Source organism: Trachymyrmex septentrionalis, unplaced genomic scaffold (genome assembly GCF_001594115.1).
Source record: "Trachymyrmex septentrionalis isolate Tsep2-gDNA-1 unplaced genomic scaffold, Tsep1.0 scaffold137, whole genome shotgun sequence".
Classification (NCBI taxonomy): Eukaryota; Metazoa; Arthropoda; class Insecta; order Hymenoptera; family Formicidae; genus Trachymyrmex; species Trachymyrmex septentrionalis.
In genome coordinates, this window is record NW_017304512.1 from 38,998 (window position 1) to 57,898 (window position 18,901).

Below are 18,901 nucleotides of genomic sequence, written 5' to 3' on the forward strand. Positions count from 1 at the left end.
GAAACATGAATTGTAAAAACTAAAATTTTTTACTTGTTATGCATGTCAAAAATGTTTCAAAAGGAACATTTAATAAAGTCTTCTTTCCACAAGTTATAATTTATTCCGAGGAAACATTTTCGAAATGCATAAAAAGCAGAAAAACTTTAGTTCTTACAATTCTTATTTCAAGCAAATTTTTATGGATTCATATCATTGACTATCAATATATTTAGGCCAGTATTCATAGTTGAATCACAAAGCTGCGCGCGCATATTAGCATCTTAAAACACTATATTTCAGATGATTTTAGAATAAGAACCGATTATGTATACTAACCTTAGCATTAAAAATTAGAAACATACAATATAAATTTATAATTGAAACTTATAATTGACGATTATCGTGATAACTGATCAAGTTGATTTCAAATTGATCAAAAGGAATTTACAAATAAAAAATTTGCATCGATTTTATAAGTGTAGAATAATTTTAACAATAATTTCAGAAGTATGAATCTGTCCAGTAAACGTTTTTATATTAAAAGAGAAAATATATATCTTTTCTCAGGTCTTTTAAATATTAACAAAATTAAATAAAATTAACGAACGGTGTGATGCAATAAACTTTCTAAATTGTGGCAATATCCATACATATACTATACATATAAAATATTTAGTGATTCGATAATAGTCTCTAGTTTCATTCTTTTTTATTAGTATTCATAACCAAAATCCTTTCTTATATCATTTATCTATTGATTATTTATTATATCGTTAGTTTAGGTTGCTTATCATTTATTTGGGAACCACTTAACGGGAAATGTTAAATACGATACATGAATGCCGTTTCAAAGATTCATGCAAAGAGTTATGCAAATATCAGTTGTCTAATTGCTTATTTCGATTTCACCTTAATTATAGAGAAGACTACACGTTAACTTTTTGAATAGATGTATGTAAGCCAAGGACATATAAAAACATTAACTGTTATCAATACAAATGTTAGTCGACAGTTTATTTTTCAATTAGCAAAATATGTCATTTTAACTTGTAAATTGATTAAAAATTAGATCCTCATTGGTCACCTTCATATATAAAATTTTTTCTCTATATTCTCCTATTATGTTATTAATGAATAAAAAGAATATTAATATTATTGGCAGTTATGCAAATCAATACACGCGTATAATAAACTTGCATAAGTATACTGAAGTATATACATCACAAAAAAATATTTTGCTGTTCTAGCTAGAATTAGAGCTGTTTTTTTAATAGAAAACTTGCTAGAAATTTATCTATTTTAGCTATTTTTCGTACTTAAATAATTTTTGCTATAACTGCAATTTTTTTTAGTACTGAGAATAAAAATTATTAACTTGATTAAATGCGTTTAATTGGTAATGATTATTTAGTTTAAGTATTTATATATTTAAGTTATTTATATATTTAAGTTAGATAAGTTAAGTTAAATATATCAACATATTATTTGTTTAAAATACTTGAATTAACAAATATTTGCTTAATAGCCTGTAAAAGCTGCATTTTAGTTGAATCATTTATAATATTATCATATTATAATATTTTTTTAAAACAGTATTTTTTTTATACTATATAGTATTTTTTCCTATATAATATATATACTATATAGAAAAAAATATAACACAAAAAAATATAAAGACATTTTTCTATCATATGTCAATCTTATATACATACTTAATCGTGAATGCTTTCATTATAAAAAAAATCAATAATTGTAAGTATCTGATAAATAAAATAAATTCTTATTTTATTTTCAGATCCTCGCACAAAGTCTCAAAGAGTCTCGAAGTCTCAAAGAGAAATATTCTGACAATTTCCATAATTAGAACATATAACTCACGACGGCTTTTTTTATTTCTATATCAATAAACAATTTCCGTTACATAACGTTTTTTTCTTTGAATTTTCCTTCAATTGGACTGACATGTACACAGTTACAATTATAAGCACTATGAAATCGCTAAGAAAAAATACAATAAAATAAGATTTTTAACTGTTATAATACTGAAGATAATTTCTATAAGAAATAAAATTGGAAAAGAAATTCGTGGTACAAGAAGTGATACAAAAATATTCGTAAATTCGCTATTCGAATGCATAAGTTTCAGACGAGATCAATAGTAATCGAAAGCACGATCAGAACAAGAGATGAGTGTCGCGGCAGTAGTCGGCACCGCTATAAAAACAGCCAGTGTTCTCCTTGGCATCGGTATCGGTAAAATAACTATAATCCCAGTGTTGATTGCCGCCCTAGCGTATTTCAATTATGACCTCATGGACCCAGAAAATCATCCACGCGTAACGAAAGAATTGAGGAAAGAATACGATTTTGTTATAATCGGCGGCGGTTCAGCTGGCAATGTGCTCGCCAATAGGTTGACTGAGAATCCTAATTGGAATGTGCTTTTATTGGAAGCCGGTGGACACGAGACCGAAATAACCGACGTGCCGATACTTTCTTTGTATTTGCATAAAAGTAAACTCGATTGGAACTATCGTACGCAGCCGCAGGACACAGCTTGCCAGGCGATGGTCGATCAACGATGTTGTTGGACTAGAGGCAAGGTATATATGTAAAGAGATACAAATCAATCTAATTTAGAACGATCTCGAGGTAAGATAACCAGAAGTTGCATGTAAAAAATATCAATATCAAATGAAAACACAAATGTTTTAAACACGATCAATACTAGAAAAATGCCTATTACGGGCAAAGCTGGATCTTCATATTGCTTTAAAAAAAAAAAAAAATTCAATTCTTGAATTACTAATATATACTATATATGTACTTGCATATATATTATATTATAGTCTCGGTAGTCTAATGGCTTAGGACGTTCGTACAGAATACAAAAGATCCGAGTTTAAGTCCCGGTCGAGATAATATTTTTCGCAATAAATTTATAAACAGTTTCAACATATTAACATCTTTATAATATGATGCTTAATGGTAGCATCAAATTATTAAATTGCTTGTCAATTTAATTCGCGATTACTAGAGTAGTTTTAATTGCGTTTATAGTCCGGAAAAACAATTCGGCGCGCAGTTCTAAAGACTACAATATGGTATAAATGCAAGTATATAGTGTATATTAGTAATTCAAGATTGAATTATTTCCAGCTTGGACATAATAGGCATTTTTCTAATATTGATTGTGTTTCTTACATATGCGGTCTAAAATAAAGATTCTTAATATTGTTTATAGATGTTTTATTACTTGTAGTAGAAATATTATACTTTGAATAATTATACGAGAAAAGAAAAATTGTATCCAATTATAATATTTCAGATATTTCAAACTTACTTTCAAGTGACCTATACTGATCTATTATTATTAATATAGATTACCTTCTATTGCAATGATTAATTTAGTAAAACTCGCTCTTTGTAATCCAATAAATTATGTTTAAATTGAAAATTAATCGTTATAAAATAACATGTTAATTATTGGATATAAAAATTTGCCGAATGTTGTCGCATTACAAAGTACCGAGAGTCAAATACACATGCGTGGAATGCAATCAGAACTAGAGTGAAAGTAATTCCTAACCCATTACCTATTTACGTGGTCTACAACAGAAGTCTCTTAAGTAGTATCTTAACAGTAGTATCTTAAGTCGTTGAAAATTGACCAATCGTAATCGATTATTTTTTTCATATTGGACTGTGATTCGTTGATTTCCTATGATTTAAAAACCATATAATCGCTATTGTAGACCCCGCGTTATTCAGTATACAAAACTTTTGTCTTGTACAAGTCTATAACGCATTATTTCGTGGCGATAGATATTAAATTAATTTCTAAATACAAAAATAAAATTAAAAAAATAAAATGCACTAAAAAAAATTTCTGGTTAAAAATAAACAAATCAGAAGATAATGATTATATCAATCGGAGTATCGATCATGTAACTTTTTCTCAAAAGTGAAAACGTGAAAAGTTAAAAGTTTTATGTATATATGTACACATACTAAAATTATAATAAATTCAACCAAAAAGTTCTGATTTGTCCATTCTTAATCAAAATTCTAAATAACCATAAAACCTTTTTATTAATGTATATTAGAGACCGCAACTAAAAATGCAAGCTAATTAATTTGTTCGCTTGACCGAATGCTGTTTTGTCTTGTTGCGCAATCTTTATAATCGATTTAACATTTCAGGTTCTTGGAGGATGTAGCGTTTTAAATACAATGTTGTACATAAGGGGCAATCGACGTGATTTTGATGAATGGGAAAGTTTTGGTAATCCTGGTTGGGGATATGAAGATGTCTTGCCGTATTTCAAAAAATCACAAGACCAAAGAAATCCATATTTGGCACGCAATACAAGATATCATAGTACAGGTCCATATACTTTCTTACGTTTGTCATAATCTCCCCCTCTCCCCTTCTTTCTCTCTCTCTCGTTTTCTCTGCATTTATGTATATTATTTAAAAAAATTTTTTTAAACTAATCCTTTGTGTGTATGTGTGTGAATGAAATTAAATATAATAAATATTTACTTTTTTCAAAATCCTTTTTTTCAGGGGGATACTTGACGGTGCAGGATAGTCCATATGTCACTCCATTGGGCGTAGCATTTCTTCAAGCTGGAGAAGAAATGGGCTACGATATTTGTGATGTTAATGGTGAACAGCAAACTGGCTTCGCCTTTTTTCAGGTATGTGTGAAACTGGTGTATTATTTCGCGGGAATTTCATTTAACTATGGAGATTTCTGACTTTATTTTCTTTTAGTTTACAATGCGGCGGGGCGCTAGATGCAGCACCGCCAAAGCATTTGTGCGACCTATTCAACTTAGAAAAAATTTTCATCTCTCCCTGTGGAGCCATGTGACTCGAGTGCTGATAGATCCAAAGAGTAGAAAAACGTATGGGGTAGAGTTTATCAGAGATGGTCGCAAGGAAGTAGTGTTCGTCAAAAAAGAGGTGATTCTTTCAGCAGGTGCCATTAATAGTCCACAATTGTTGATGCTATCCGGTGTAGGCCCGCGCGTACATCTGGAGGAATTGGGTATTCCCGTGATTGAAGACTCACCCGGAGTCGGGCAGAATCTACAGGATCATATAGCGGTCGGTGGGCTCGTCTTCCAAATCGATTACAAAATCAGTATCGTTATGAATCGAATGGTGAATATTAACTCGGCCCTGAGATATGCTATTACCGAAGATGGTCCGTTAACATCCAGCATCGGTCTCGAGGCGGTCGGCTTTATTTCAACCAAGTATGCCAACCAGTCCGACGATTGGCCTGACATTGAGTTCATGTTGACGTCCTCGTCAACGAATTCTGACGGTGGTAGTCACATAAAGAACGCTCATGGTTTAGCAGACGAATTCTACAATGAAATATTTAGTAAAATCAACAATCAAGATGTTTTCGGAGTATTTCCGATGATGCTTAGACCTAAATCGCGCGGTTATATCAGACTGAAATCCAAGAAACCTTTAGATTATCCGCTGCTTTATCATAATTATCTTACTCATCCACATGATGTGGCAGTGCTTCGCGAAGGTGTCAAAGCGGCTATCGCCTTTGGCGAGACCAACAGTATGAAAAGATTTGGTTCCAGATTTCATAGCAAACCATTACCCAATTGCAAGCATATTCCACTCTATACCGACGAGTATTGGAACTGTGTGGTCAGACAATATACCATGACCATTTATCATATGAGTGGAACCGCCAAGATGGGTCCATCCGATGATCCGATGGCGGTCGTGAACCCAGAGCTGAGAGTCTATGGGGTTGAGGGACTGCGGGTAATTGACGCATCTATCATGCCAACTATCACTAGCGGGAACATTAACGCACCTGTCATCATGATAGCAGAGAAGGGTGCCGATATGATAAAGGCAAGGTGGATATAATTCGTTCGTAAAAAAAGACGATATTATTGTTACTACTTCTTGATACACTGTTCCCGATCGATTGCATAATCGCATAATGTAATGTTATGCACGGCCAAGTGAAAAGTAAGATCAAATAACAGCTTTAATTAGTAACATTACATATTTTAATGAAAAAAATTAGTTCGAAATTTGAAATATAAATTATAGCTTGTAAGAAAAAAAACAAACAAAAAAGAATAATTGTGCAGTAATCGGTTAATATTCGTAATATTGAACTTGTTCATGAATAAATTTTTCCCAATAAATAGAACTCGAACATTAGAAATATAGTTCATAATGCAGTATAATAACAACAGAATTGCATCCAATCTCAACGATTATATATTTTCAAAAATGCTATTTCAGAAAAAAAAATTTTCATTTGTAAATCGAATATACTCCAGACTTAAAAAAATCGTTAAGATTCATTTATTTGATGCAAGACACTCCCATCTTTTTAGTATGTCGACAGCAAATTGATTGGCGCATACTTGTCATATCAGAATTTTGTTGATTAAAACGCTATTCCGTAGTAATTGTTTCGGAATAGTCACATAATCAAATTTTAAATCGCACGTAGACTGTCAAAAGGATGAGTAATTACATAAATATTACGTATGAGAATTGCCATAATTGTGCCAAACATTATGTCAACGAGATTTCATTATGAATAATGAGGATGTTAAATAACATAAAAATTGATTAACGATGAATACGTTTCACTTTTAAAACAAAGATTTTATTTAAATAAAATAATTTTACTCTGATAAAAATCTCTCTTTAAACTTCTTTGAAACTCCTTGTGAAATTCATTCCGCTTCAATCGTTCCGATTTTTAAATGTCAAATCATTATTTATTTTCGTATTAATTTCAAATTTAGTATTTATTTCTTCGTAAAACATAGAGATAATTGCGATGTAAAACTAAAATTGTTTATTTGTATAAGATAGTCTTTAATAAGTAAATAAATAATATTAAAGAATGTGTATTTTCTCTCTAAGAGCGGCAATCTGTAATATAATATGGATTACATACGAATGAGATAATTGTGCAATTTAGCATTTCTAAGATACAAAACTGACACAAAAATTTTCTCAGCCAATTAAATCAGGTGCATCGGCCGTAACTAATTTGCAATTGCATCAGGATTACTACGTTCTCTATAACGACATGGCACATAGTTCAAACTACTGTTGTTGTAATACATAATTTCGTTTCTGTGGTAATCAATTTTTTATTGATTTATCCATACATAAGGTACTACACATAATATATACAATGGCGCAAACATATGCTATTATAATGACGAATAAGCTAAGGCAAAAATGTATCGTATACATGTTCACATTGATTCTTTATTTAATACTTTTATGATAACTAAAATTATAAAGTGTTGTTAAAAATTGAATGGTTAATAAAAAATTTAATATCATTTATTTAATTGGTGACGTAATACACGGGCACATTGGGGCAATAATCAACAGTACGTTGCTCGACTCGTAACAGAACATAATTCAAATAGCGCGATACGTTAAGTATACATAAATTTTTTACATATTCTAATTATACTTTTGCATAAGAAAGATTTTTTGATAAAAAAAAAGGATAAATAAATAAAGAACAAAAAACTAAAAAAAAATGATTTTTATCATTTAAATTATGTTCTACCACTTCAACTATTCTTTAACTATTCGATAAAGATAAAAACTTTGCTACATTCGGTTGTAGTGATAATTTAGACATTTATTCAAAACATGTCTTTTCTTTTTTCAATTTTGAATAACCGAAATCCGAATCCGATCTCGTAGCGTCCTCGAATACATCATGTCGATTGAGAAATGAAAGTAAATTTCACCTGTAATTCTTTACATAATCGATAATTTAGTGCCACTGCGAGATCGCTACTCATCATAAATACGCTGATGTGGATTCTTAGCTAGAAGGAAGATGTCTAATCATAGTCCTTAACGTTTTAATAAAATTGTAATAAAAGTACTAAAGAAAAAGATTAGAATATTTTTGAACTTGATCATCACAAACTTTGGTTAAAAAAATGATGGTACTTAAATCATGTTATTAGCGTCACATCTGTGTTGTTTATTACAAAAATTCTTGGTAATTATTCAGATTAAGGAATACCCCCCGTCGATGACCTTGACCTTGACATATGTTGTCAAGGTCATGGCTCTAAATGACCTGACAGATTTTAGGTGGCGGTCGTCCTTCGTTAAAAAGATATTAATAAAAAAAGTTTTAAAAATAATGCTTTACTTCTATTACATACTTCAGAAATACTCAAAAATATTCAGATAGTTTAATGGTATATAATATCCTCACCCTAACCTAACCATGGTACACGGTTGAGTTAGGGTTAGGTTATTATATACCAATGGGTATATAATATAACTATATAACACGAGTATTCCCTGCTTTAATATATTTGCTATTTGTGTACTGTAGGGTGGTGAGAGCCGAAGGTGAAAGTCGTGTGCCCCTTCGCAGGGCTATTTCTTTCACCCGAAAGGACTCTCACCTCCCCCTCCTCCCTGCAAAGGGGCGCACGATTCGTGTTATATAGTTGAACTTTTTTTGTCAAGTTCCTAAGCGCGATCTATGCCGACATTTTAAAGTTCGTTCGCGTCACATGCTCCAACATACTCCTATCATAGGTTCTACTTACTCCAACACGATCGTTGGAATGAGTAAGAGCTATGGTAGAAGTATGTTGGAGTATGCGACGCAAACGAACTTATTATCTTCTGGAGTTCACCCTGGAGCATGTGATGGCAATCATGTGGTACTTGGGATATTTTAGAAAACTTCGATGAGAAAGAGGAAGTTGAAAAGGGATAAAGTTCGGCAGAGTTCAATTTAGCAATTAAAACTTATTTAAAGCCTTTTGTTTCGTACTCTGCCAACGTCTCCCTATCGATTAATATATGACTCATAACTGCTCACTCGGAGCTCAAACTGGACACAGTTCTTTAGTTATAGATACTTCTTTAACTATTGTAGATTCTTTAACTATAGATACAAATCTAAAAATAATTTTGTTAGAATACCAAAATAATTATCTAGGATGCTTAAACATGATAATGTAAGACGTGTACATAATGGTGAAAGGAGAGGTTGGTAGTAAAAGAGGAAAAGATTAATGGCGAAAACCTATCCTCACGAATGTGCCGATATGGCGACGAGATGGCTAAATCTATGAGAGGGAATGGGAAGGAATCAAACTCTCATAGATGTATTACAGTATTTTGTCAGAAACCGTAGGACGAATTAGAGCATGGAACGAGATATACACAAATACCAATGAGCTTCAGAGAACACTGCTTTATTCCCATACACATCTTCTTACTTGGATCATTATTGCATCAACAATGATAATTTTAGCGGGAGAGTCGTTCCCTCTTTCTTCTCATGGTTAGACTAGATGTCGCAAGCGAGCGATGAATAAGACGCTGACTACAGGGGAAAGCCAATAACCATCACATAAACACGTAACTCGGAGGGCCAATCAAACGGAAGATAACTCATGGTTGCCGGGCAGCAACAGTATAACGAATATAATTAAAATTGCACGCGCATAAAACGCTTATTTCTTACAATAATAATACTGCAAAAAAATTTGACATTCTGGCAACCAATTTGAGTATTCTATATAATTATTAACATTATTGTCCACACACAATAAAAATATTTTTAGACTTATCTCAATTTTTTAATTTCAATAATTCCATAACCATTCTTTCGATGTATTTATAGTTTGACATGATTCGTAAATTCATGAGTTAAATTATATATCTTTATTAATCTTAAATATATAAAAACGTTATATTATATATGATACGAATATAAAGAAATTATTAAATAAGTATCATTTTTCATATGAGAATAATTTTTTAAGTAAAAAAAAAAAGAGTTTCGCTTCCGTACTCAAATAATTAATTGAAAAATTATTAAAATGTTAATATTTAAAAATATATCCGCATTTATTTAAATAGAAAAAATACTAAATATAAATATGTTTGCTAAAAAAGTTGTTTTTATATTTATAACTCTCATAAATTATTAGCTTGTTTTCTTCAACAAACAGTCGATCGCAAATTGAGAATATCTCATTTAAAATTAAAATCATGAATTGTAGGTAGACAAGATGTGCCTAGTGAGAAATATACGCTTTTCTTTCGTTCTTCTCTCTTTCCCTGTCATGCTCTCTCTCTCTCTCTCTCTCTCTCTCTCTCTCTCTCTCTCTCTCCTTCTCTCTCCACGTAATCAAAATGTACAACATGTTTCGATAAAGAGAAATTCTGAGAGATCTGAGATTACACTACGCATGCAAAATAAAAATTTTCACTTCTCATTGACGCTGTTTTTATTTTTGCACGCCTATTTTGCGTGGATATTTGTAAAATTTTGTTACAAACAAAAAATAACAAGAAATATCTATTTCTTAGAATGCTAAGTGAATGTTGCAGTTTACTTTATCAGGGCAAAGAGCAGTCTAGTACTGCTTCTCGCAAAAAAAAAACGATGATAATTATATTTGTTGCTCGATGAAGCCATTATGAGGTTTCGTAGAAGAAAAAGTGGAACATCACTACTGAAAGACCATTTAAAAATATATAAATCAAACTAATAGCGAGTTATTTCTATTATTTTTTAATTTGATCGATAAACCAATCACACGTTTGCAATTGTATTTCATTGCAGAATTACAGAACATATACATTGCACAATTACTATTAATGAATTTAATTGATTTTGAATCTATGATTATAGAATTCAATATATTTTTCCGGATGCAACAGAGATAAAAATAAAAATACAAGATATTATAAAATTACAATATATCACTCGTGTTAATATCATAAGGCATCAACTCTTTGTAACTAAGAATTCTTTAGAATTTATCGCAAAATAAGGTTATTGTGTCGAAAAGTTGCAAAAGTGAAATGCTATCAACAAGATCAACAACTTCTTTCCCGCTGCAATTCTTGCAGCGAGCCGAGATTTTGCAAAAGAATCGAAGCGCATCACGTAGTCTCGAAGTAATGTAACGAAACGTAGATGTATGGATTGGAGAAGTACTACCTGTTAAACGGCACGTAGACATAGAGAAAGTGTGCGCAAGTAAACTCGTCTCCCCACTGTGTCAAACATCGGCCACGAAAGCAAAGAGAAAGATGTCGACACCATTATCGCGCATGAAAGAGAGGAAAGTTCGTGTACGATTTACGCGTTGGAAAAGAAAACGATGTACTCCATCAAATCTACCTCATTCGATAATATTCGTTGCAAAATCGCATACCGATAACATTGGAACCGCCTATCGCGTTTTACTTTGCGTCTTTCAACGAAAAGAAATCATTATTTAACATATTAATTATTTAAATAAAACAAATAATTAAATTTATTATTTAATTACCTAATGTACTTGTTCATTATTGTCAGAACTATAAAAAAAATACTTATCTTATTTGAGCAATGTCATATTACGCATTATTACATTGTTTCATCTCATTTTATTGATAGAATAATGTTGGATAATTTGAACCGTGTTTCTCGCAGAACTTCGTTTCTCTTTCCGTTTTCTTTTGTTGAGATATAAAAAGTTTATTTTGTTATACCAAAGGATATAGCTAAACGGATCTATTACCGCATTTATTACAAGAAAAGGTAAAGTACCTAAAAAATTAGCTACATACTAATCTGAAAACTAACTTTGTTGGACCATCAAAATAATTATGTACGAACTCAAACTGATTGCTAAAATATCGAAAATTTTTATAGCATTTCTTTATCACGCTTGAAATTCCTACGTAATTATTTTTATGATATAACAAAATTATTTTCAGTTTTATATCTATAGCTAGATTTTTAGATACTTTATAAAATCGTTTTTTCTGTGTACATATTCTTGGATCATAAAAATATATTCTCGATAGTTATCCCTATTGAAATAAAAACAGATATAAACAACAAAATAGATATGAGTTTAGAAATTTCATTTGTATGAAATAAAATATACAAAATCTTCAAAATAATGTAACCCGTTTAAAAAAATTAAAACGCACGACAGCTTCCACACCTTACGGGATCATGTTTTCGTATACATTGAAAAGTATACTAGGGACCCAACTGGTTTTCACTCCGAGCATTCACCGAAGCACTGCAGTTCAGTTCTTACCGGCGCTAGTTTCATTCCGCTGCCATTTTCCCCGATTTATTATCGAACGTTCTCACGCTTCTGACAAAGTTTAAAGTCATTCAAGTTAGTGCGGTACTAAACGCACAATAACGCAGAATATAACCAAGATGTAATTCGTTTGACTCGAATATAATCACAGAAGATCATAGTCGACGTTATACAAAAATGTAAAGAGAGATCATTAAAGATCCAATCAAGATCATTAAAACGACGTGTGGAAAAACAACGCAGAAATGTACGTGAATGATGGATCAACGAGTTCAGCACGACATATTGCCAACGTGAACAAGCTAGATGTTATCATGATTTTCGTGTCGCGCAACATCCGCATTTGCAAGTATGTCAGCGACATCGAAACGTTAGACGAAATTATAACTCAATTCTTTCTGCATGAAGCATCATTTGATCATTGGTTATTGTTGAAAAGAAATACGTAGGAATATATGACATGAAATGTATATTGAAATCTAGGAGATTTGTGGAATCTGTGTGATAAGGTATGTTTATACTCAAATATAAACAATTTTAATCCATAAAGCATGTGAAACAAACGTGTCTCTTATTTCCCTCTTATTCTTTGTCGTATAATATCATATAAATAGATCGCAATTATAACTGTAAGTTTTAACCGATCTCACAAATGTTACATAAAAAGTTAATCTTGTTACGTGTAAGAAATAATATTTCTGTACATTTTTATATTATTTCCTTACTATTTTCTACAAGAAATACATTATTTTTATAAATTTACAAATGGTTCGCAAAAAAAAAAAATTTTAAATTCAAGGATGTTTTTTGCAAATATCATATATTTAAAAAATTGTCATATAGTATATTTGAAATTCCTACGTTAACAACACAAATTCGTAAACCTTTCAGGAAAGTCCGGTATAAAATAATTCAAGCAAAGACCGATTAAAAAAAGAAGAGCTCACCGAAGTAGTCTATATATATAAAATTAATTGCTTAGACTGCGCTTAGTCTAGTATTTATAACCGTACTCGGGCAAATTAAAAAAAACTGAACACGCGTATAAAAGAACATAAAGCAGACGTAAAAGAACCAACCAATTCTCTGTCTCAAAATCGGTTGAATAACGAACATAATCAAGATTGGAATAATGTAAATATTAATAATGTAAATATAGATTCATAAAAATTAAAAAAAGTAGATAGATCAAAAAACGAGCAAAAGAAAGATCTAATTTAAAAATATATATATAATATCTGGAGACACTAGTAGTGTCTCGGCGCTAAGATACGCGCATTTCACTTTACATCACAAATTAATATTCAAAGTCCTATAGATAACATGGAACGTTTCAATTATACTAACAATAAGTCTTCATCAGCCAAATCAAATTACAAAATTTTAAATATAAAATATTTAATATAAAATATTTAAATGTTGAATGAACTCTAAGAATAAAATTATAAAGTATATATTCACATCGCGATAAATATTGTATAAATCGTCAAAAGATATTAAAAAATTAATTAAATTTTAAAATAAAGTGCGTAGTCATCATGCCGCAATAAAAATCATACAAATCATCTAAAGATATCAAGACTATTTCATCGTTGGACAGCGAAAAAGAGCAGAGTCAATTAAACGGTCTAGCTGGATCTTACATGTTTGTATAATTCTGTTTGAATTTATATACTACTGTATGTAGTCTTTTAAACTGCGCGCCGAAATGATTTTTGGTTTTGAAACGCAAACTCTATTAAACTACCGCAGTAATATCACGAGTTAAAGTCTAGGTCCATAATCTTATTATTTTAATAGTGTTTTTTACTGGCACAACTGGTGCGCACTCAGTTCACTTTAAAGCCGTTGTACACACAAATTGATGTAAAGATAAGTTTAATAAACATATAGAAACAAATTAAATCACGAAATCTTCAATACATTTTATTGTAGTATTTGATAAAATATATATATTGGATGTTTTATTAATTGAGATATCTCACTTTTACATTCAGATTAGGTTAGTGTACAACAGCTTTAATGTGCACTGAATGCGCATCAGTTCTGCCAGTGAAAAACGCTATTAGAGGCCCTAAAGCCGTAAAGTCGTAAGAAATTAACCAACCACAGTCGATTATTTTTCTCGTATTCAACTGTAATTGGTCAATTTCTTAAGGTTTTTCGGCTTACCATTTCTTAAAGTAAAATTGTAGACTTAAACAAATTGACTAACAATTTAACAATTCGACACTCTTACGCATCTCAGAATAATCTTAATAATGCTGAATGATATATTAAAGTCTGTAAATAATTCTTATTACGAAAAATATTATCTCGGCCAGTAATCGAATCCGGATTTCTAGCATTTCGTGCAAGCGTTTTAGACCATCGAGGCCTTGATAATATTCTTCGCGATAATTAACATATGAAGAAACGTGATATTACTGCGGTAGTTTAGTAGAATTTGCGTTTCAAGACCAAAAAATCATTTCGGTGCGCAGTTTAAAAGACTACATACATAGTAATATACACACTGAATTATATAAAAGCACTTAAGATCCAGCTAGACCGTTAAAGGCATTTATTTCATACATATTATTACTTTCTACATATATGTTTTAAATGATTCATTCGCATGTGCGTATAAAATATCGATAAATATTTTACTTTTTTTATTAGTAAAATTAATTAATGATTTATTTTCACAGACGACTTATGTTTTTCATCGCTCGAATGAATAATTTTCTTGAATGTCGCATTCAAATATTAATATGCTTGGCGATGAATACAAACGGAAATGGCAGCTGTATTAACAAGCTTAATCGGCACTACTTCCATTCTGGAAGTTGGACTCGGTTTGATTCCACTTTTGGCCATCGGTCTCACCATCTACAGATACAATAACGTCGATCCAGAATCACATCCGCAAAATGCGCAAGAGGTATGAAAGAAAAACTAGAAAAAGAAAAAAGGAGAGTAGAGAAGTTTACTCTTGTATAAATTGTTAGAATTCGAACAATCTTTTTCATACAGTCGATAAAGTAGTGCTTAAGATTCATTATCAATTACCGACCAAATAAATCTAAGATTGTTAGATCAGTGAAAACAAATTATATTACGAAATCCTTAACACAAGTGAAATAAACAAGAAGTTAGTCGTCGCTTATAAATTAGCTTACGAGTTGACAGTTTCAGAGCACAAAATATTCTTCTGGTATTAAATACTTTAATTATATCACAGAATAATATAAATTAGTCTTCTCCTTTGCGAGTATATGATAATAAAATAAACAATTGTCATTAAAAATTTTTACAATTTCATACAGAGAAATGCTACACACAACGTACTATTAATTATTTCAGAAAATATTTAAAATGCAATTATTATTTATCGATGCATCTTCTTAATTATTTGGTTAACAATATTTGAAAATATATCAATGTTGGTTATTAACCGCGTGTAATCTAATAATCAGAGTCAAAGGAACATTGCTTTATAAAAATAATGCGTTAATGTTGCTATTGTTTGTTAGTAATTCTAAAAAGTAACGCATTACTATTACTATTACACAGTAAAAAATGATTAGTTGAATCAAGTTAAATTGAGATAAATCAACTCAATCTCAGAGTTAAATATGGCGAACTAACTGCCGGGTTGCGTCAAGAAATATTTTAACGTTCTTTTAATATCTTCCTTGTGTTAAATAAACATTAAATTTAGTTTTATAAAATATTTATAGTTAACTAATTCTAAAATTATTATTATTATATTGGTAGTAAACGAAGGTAATTGTATCGTAAATTAAAATAATTTTATAAGCACGATGAAATAAATCTGCAGTACAATAAATTAATTTTAATATTTGATTAAACTATTCTACAAAGTAACGGGAACTCAATAAATTGTTGATGGTAACAATTTCGGGGTAGACTTGACTTTGTGTTCGAGTGAAGTAATAATTTATCTAATAAGACAATTTATTAAATTTATCTGATTCCGTTACTTTGTAAAAAAAATTAAAACTTTCTATTGTATAAATTGATTGATTAGTAGTCGCTCTAAAAAAAATGATTATCCCCATGATATGGTGAGAAGTGTATGAAAATAGTTTGACCATCCCCGCTTTATACGGATGAATGTCGAATTTCTTACGAGTATACGCGCCATCTATTAATAGCTCCACAAAATACTTCCTCTAAATCAAAGTGAAGTACTATCAATAACTTATTGAGTTCCTGTTACTTTATAGAACAGTTTAATCAAATATTAAAATCAATCTATTGTACTGCAGATTTATTTCATCGTGCTTATAAAATTATTTTAATTGATACAATTACGTTCGTTTATAAAGGGTGGGCCATCTATTGGTACGTTTTTGAATTTCGGGGTGACCGAATGGCATACTGTAAGGCCAGTAGAGGGAGCCACATGAACGAAATCGTTTTTCATTCTTGACGCGGATACTTTTAGCTTCACAACAAAAAAAAAATTAATAAAAAATATCAATGTATGCTCATTTGATCGCATTTTTAAAAACGTACCAATAGATGGCCCACCCTGTACTATCAATAATATTAATAATAATAATAATTTAGTTAACTTTATAAATATTTAATTAACTATATAAATATTACATTTACGTTATATTTATGTTCATTTATTAAATAATGGTTTAGTCAACTTTGTAAATATGCTTACTACTACATCACTCTATCAGTTCAAATCACCCTTCTGGTAGTTGAACGAATGTCTAATATTAATACATTCTCGAATACACTTAACTACATTATGTTATGTTTCGTTTTCAAATTTTTCCGTATATATTTGTATAATTCTATATTTGGTACTATACTTGAATTACTATACTTGATTACATAACAATCGCAATTTCAGCTACTACGAATGTATGACTTCATAGTGATTGGAGGTGGTAGCGCAGGTGCCGTGGTGGCCTCGAGATTATCGGAAGTACCTAATTGGACGGTGCTACTTTTAGAAGCTGGCGGTGATGAGAACGAAATTTCGGATGTTCCTCTACTTGTCAGTTATAATCAGCTGACAGAATTCGATTGGAAGTATCAGACTTCACCACCTAATATATCCGCCTATTGTCTCGCCATGATAGGCGACAAATGTAACTGGCCTCGCGGCAAAGTTCTCGGAGGAAGCAGTGTTCTCAATGCTATGATTTATGTTCGTGGTAATAGGCGAGTATATTTATTTCATTTTTATTGCTAAGACTGTCACGTTAGCAAGTTGAAGGCGATCAAACGATTAATGAGAGATTGCTTGTAGGCACGATTACGATAACTGGGCTCGATTGGGTAACACAGGATGGAGCTACGAGGAAGTGCTCCCTTATTTCCTCAAGTCTGAGGACAATCGTAATCCGTATTTAGCAAGAACACCTTATCACAAGACAGGAGGTTACCTGACGGTGCAAGAACCGCCTTGGAGAACTCCTTTGGCGATCGCTTTTTTGCAGGCTGGTCAAGAAATGGGCTACGAAAATCGCGACATAAACGGATTCAATCAAAGTGGCTTTATGTTGATGCAAGCAACAATTCGACGTGGCAGTCGATGCTCGACAGCGAAGGCCTTCCTACGACCGATTAAGAATAGACCAAATCTGCATATAGCAATGCACGCTCAGGTTTTGAGAGTGCTCTTCAACGCCGAGAAAAGGGCAACGGGTGTAGAATTTCTTCGCGACGGCAAACAACGAATTGTAAGATGCAGAAGAGAAGTTATCTTATCCGCCGGCGCGATTAATTCGCCTCAATTACTCATGTTGTCCGGAATCGGTCCCAGCGAGCACTTGACTGAATTTGATATACCTGTGATATCAGACTTACGAGTCGGGGATAATCTTCAAGATCACGTGGGCCTTGGTGGACTGACTTTCTTGGTGAACGAGTCGATCACTTTAATAAGAGAACGATTTCAAACCTTTTCGGTGATGTTTGAGTACATCGTAAAGGAACAAGGACCCATGACTACCCCAGGAATCGAGGCATTAGCCTTTCTTAATACTAAATACGCTGACAAGTCCGGCGATTATCCGGATATACAGTTTCACTTTGCACCAAGTTCGGTCAATTCCGACGGCGAACAAATAAAACAGATTCTCGGTCTGAAAGATCGTGTGTACAATATCATGTACAAGCCCTTGCGCAATGTCGAGACTTGGTCGATTTTGCCACTTCTGCTGCGACCCAAGAGCACAGGTTGGATCAGGTTGAAGAGCAGAAATCCCTTAGTTCATCCGGACATTAATCCCAACTACTTTACGCATAAGGAGGACATAGATGTTCTCGTGGAAGGGATAAGATTGGCGATGCGGGTATCCAACACCAGCGCATTTCAGAGATTCGGCTCGAGACCTCACACGATTCGTATGCCGGGCTGTCACATATATCCGTTTGATACATACGAATATTGGGAATGCGCCATACGACACTTCACCTTCACAATTTATCATCCAACGAGTACCTGCAAGATGGGACCGCGGGGCGATTCCAAGGCTGTCGTGGATCCGCGATTAAAAGTTTACGGAGTGAAGGGACTCAGGGTCGTCGATGCTTCCATAATGCCTACCATTGTCAGCGGCAATACGAACGGGCCGATTATTATGATCGGTGAGAAAGCCAGTGACATTATCAAAGAGGATTGGCGAGTGAAAGGAAAGGGAAGTACCAGACAGAGACGATAAATAAAATTGGGATTTTTAAATACGTTGTACATCATCTCGTTGTATCCAGATATAATTAAAATGTCATATCATACAAAAATAATGTC

The 18,901-nt window shown here is 32.0% G+C and overlaps 2 protein-coding genes across 5 annotated transcripts in view; both read left to right on the forward strand.

Moving 5' to 3' along the window:
* Nucleotides 1–6,094, forward strand: part of LOC108757308 (glucose dehydrogenase [FAD, quinone]) — a 7,232-nt gene extending 1,138 nt beyond the window's left edge. For 2 of the 3 annotated variants that reach the window (XM_018501785.1, XM_018501786.1), the window contains exons 2-5: nt 1,778–2,585; nt 4,186–4,369; nt 4,553–4,686; nt 4,763–6,094. In XM_018501785.1, the coding sequence (XP_018357287.1) occupies nt 2,169–2,585; nt 4,186–4,369; nt 4,553–4,686; nt 4,763–5,896 (1,869 nt within the window). In that variant the 5' untranslated portion in view covers nt 1,778–2,168 and the 3' untranslated portion in view covers nt 5,897–6,094. The remainder of the gene's footprint in view (nt 1–1,777; nt 2,586–4,185; nt 4,370–4,552; nt 4,687–4,762) is intronic. The other variant, XM_018501787.1, reaches the window with a different exon arrangement.
* A 5,995-nt stretch (nt 6,095–12,089) lies between these two features.
* Nucleotides 12,090–18,901, forward strand: LOC108757307 (glucose dehydrogenase [FAD, quinone]). 2 transcript variants are annotated; one of them, XM_018501782.1, is made up of 4 exons: nt 12,090–12,629; nt 14,811–15,043; nt 16,997–17,310; nt 17,399–18,901. In XM_018501782.1, the coding sequence occupies exons 2-4, from the start codon at nt 14,900–14,902 to the stop codon at nt 18,813–18,815; spliced, it is 1,875 nt and encodes a 624-aa protein (XP_018357284.1). In that variant the 5' UTR covers nt 12,090–12,629; nt 14,811–14,899; the 3' UTR covers nt 18,816–18,901. The 2 variants fall into 2 exon arrangements, with proteins under 2 accessions (XP_018357284.1, XP_018357285.1); XM_018501783.1 differs by lacking the exon at nt 12,090–12,629 and having other exon boundaries at nt 15,023–15,043; nt 17,100–17,310.

Excerpts from the sequence above, each read along its gene's own strand:
- LOC108757307 (XM_018501782.1), top strand. The coding sequence starts at position 14,900 with ATGGCAGCTGTATTAACAAGCTTAATCGGCACTACTTCCATTCTGGAA. Across the intron at positions 15,044-16,996 it reads ATCCGCAAAATGCGCAAGAG|CTACTACGAATGTATGACTT; the intron begins GTATGAAAGAAA and ends TCGCAATTTCAG. Across the intron at positions 17,311-17,398 it reads ATTTATGTTCGTGGTAATAG|GCACGATTACGATAACTGGG; the intron begins GCGAGTATATTT and ends GATTGCTTGTAG.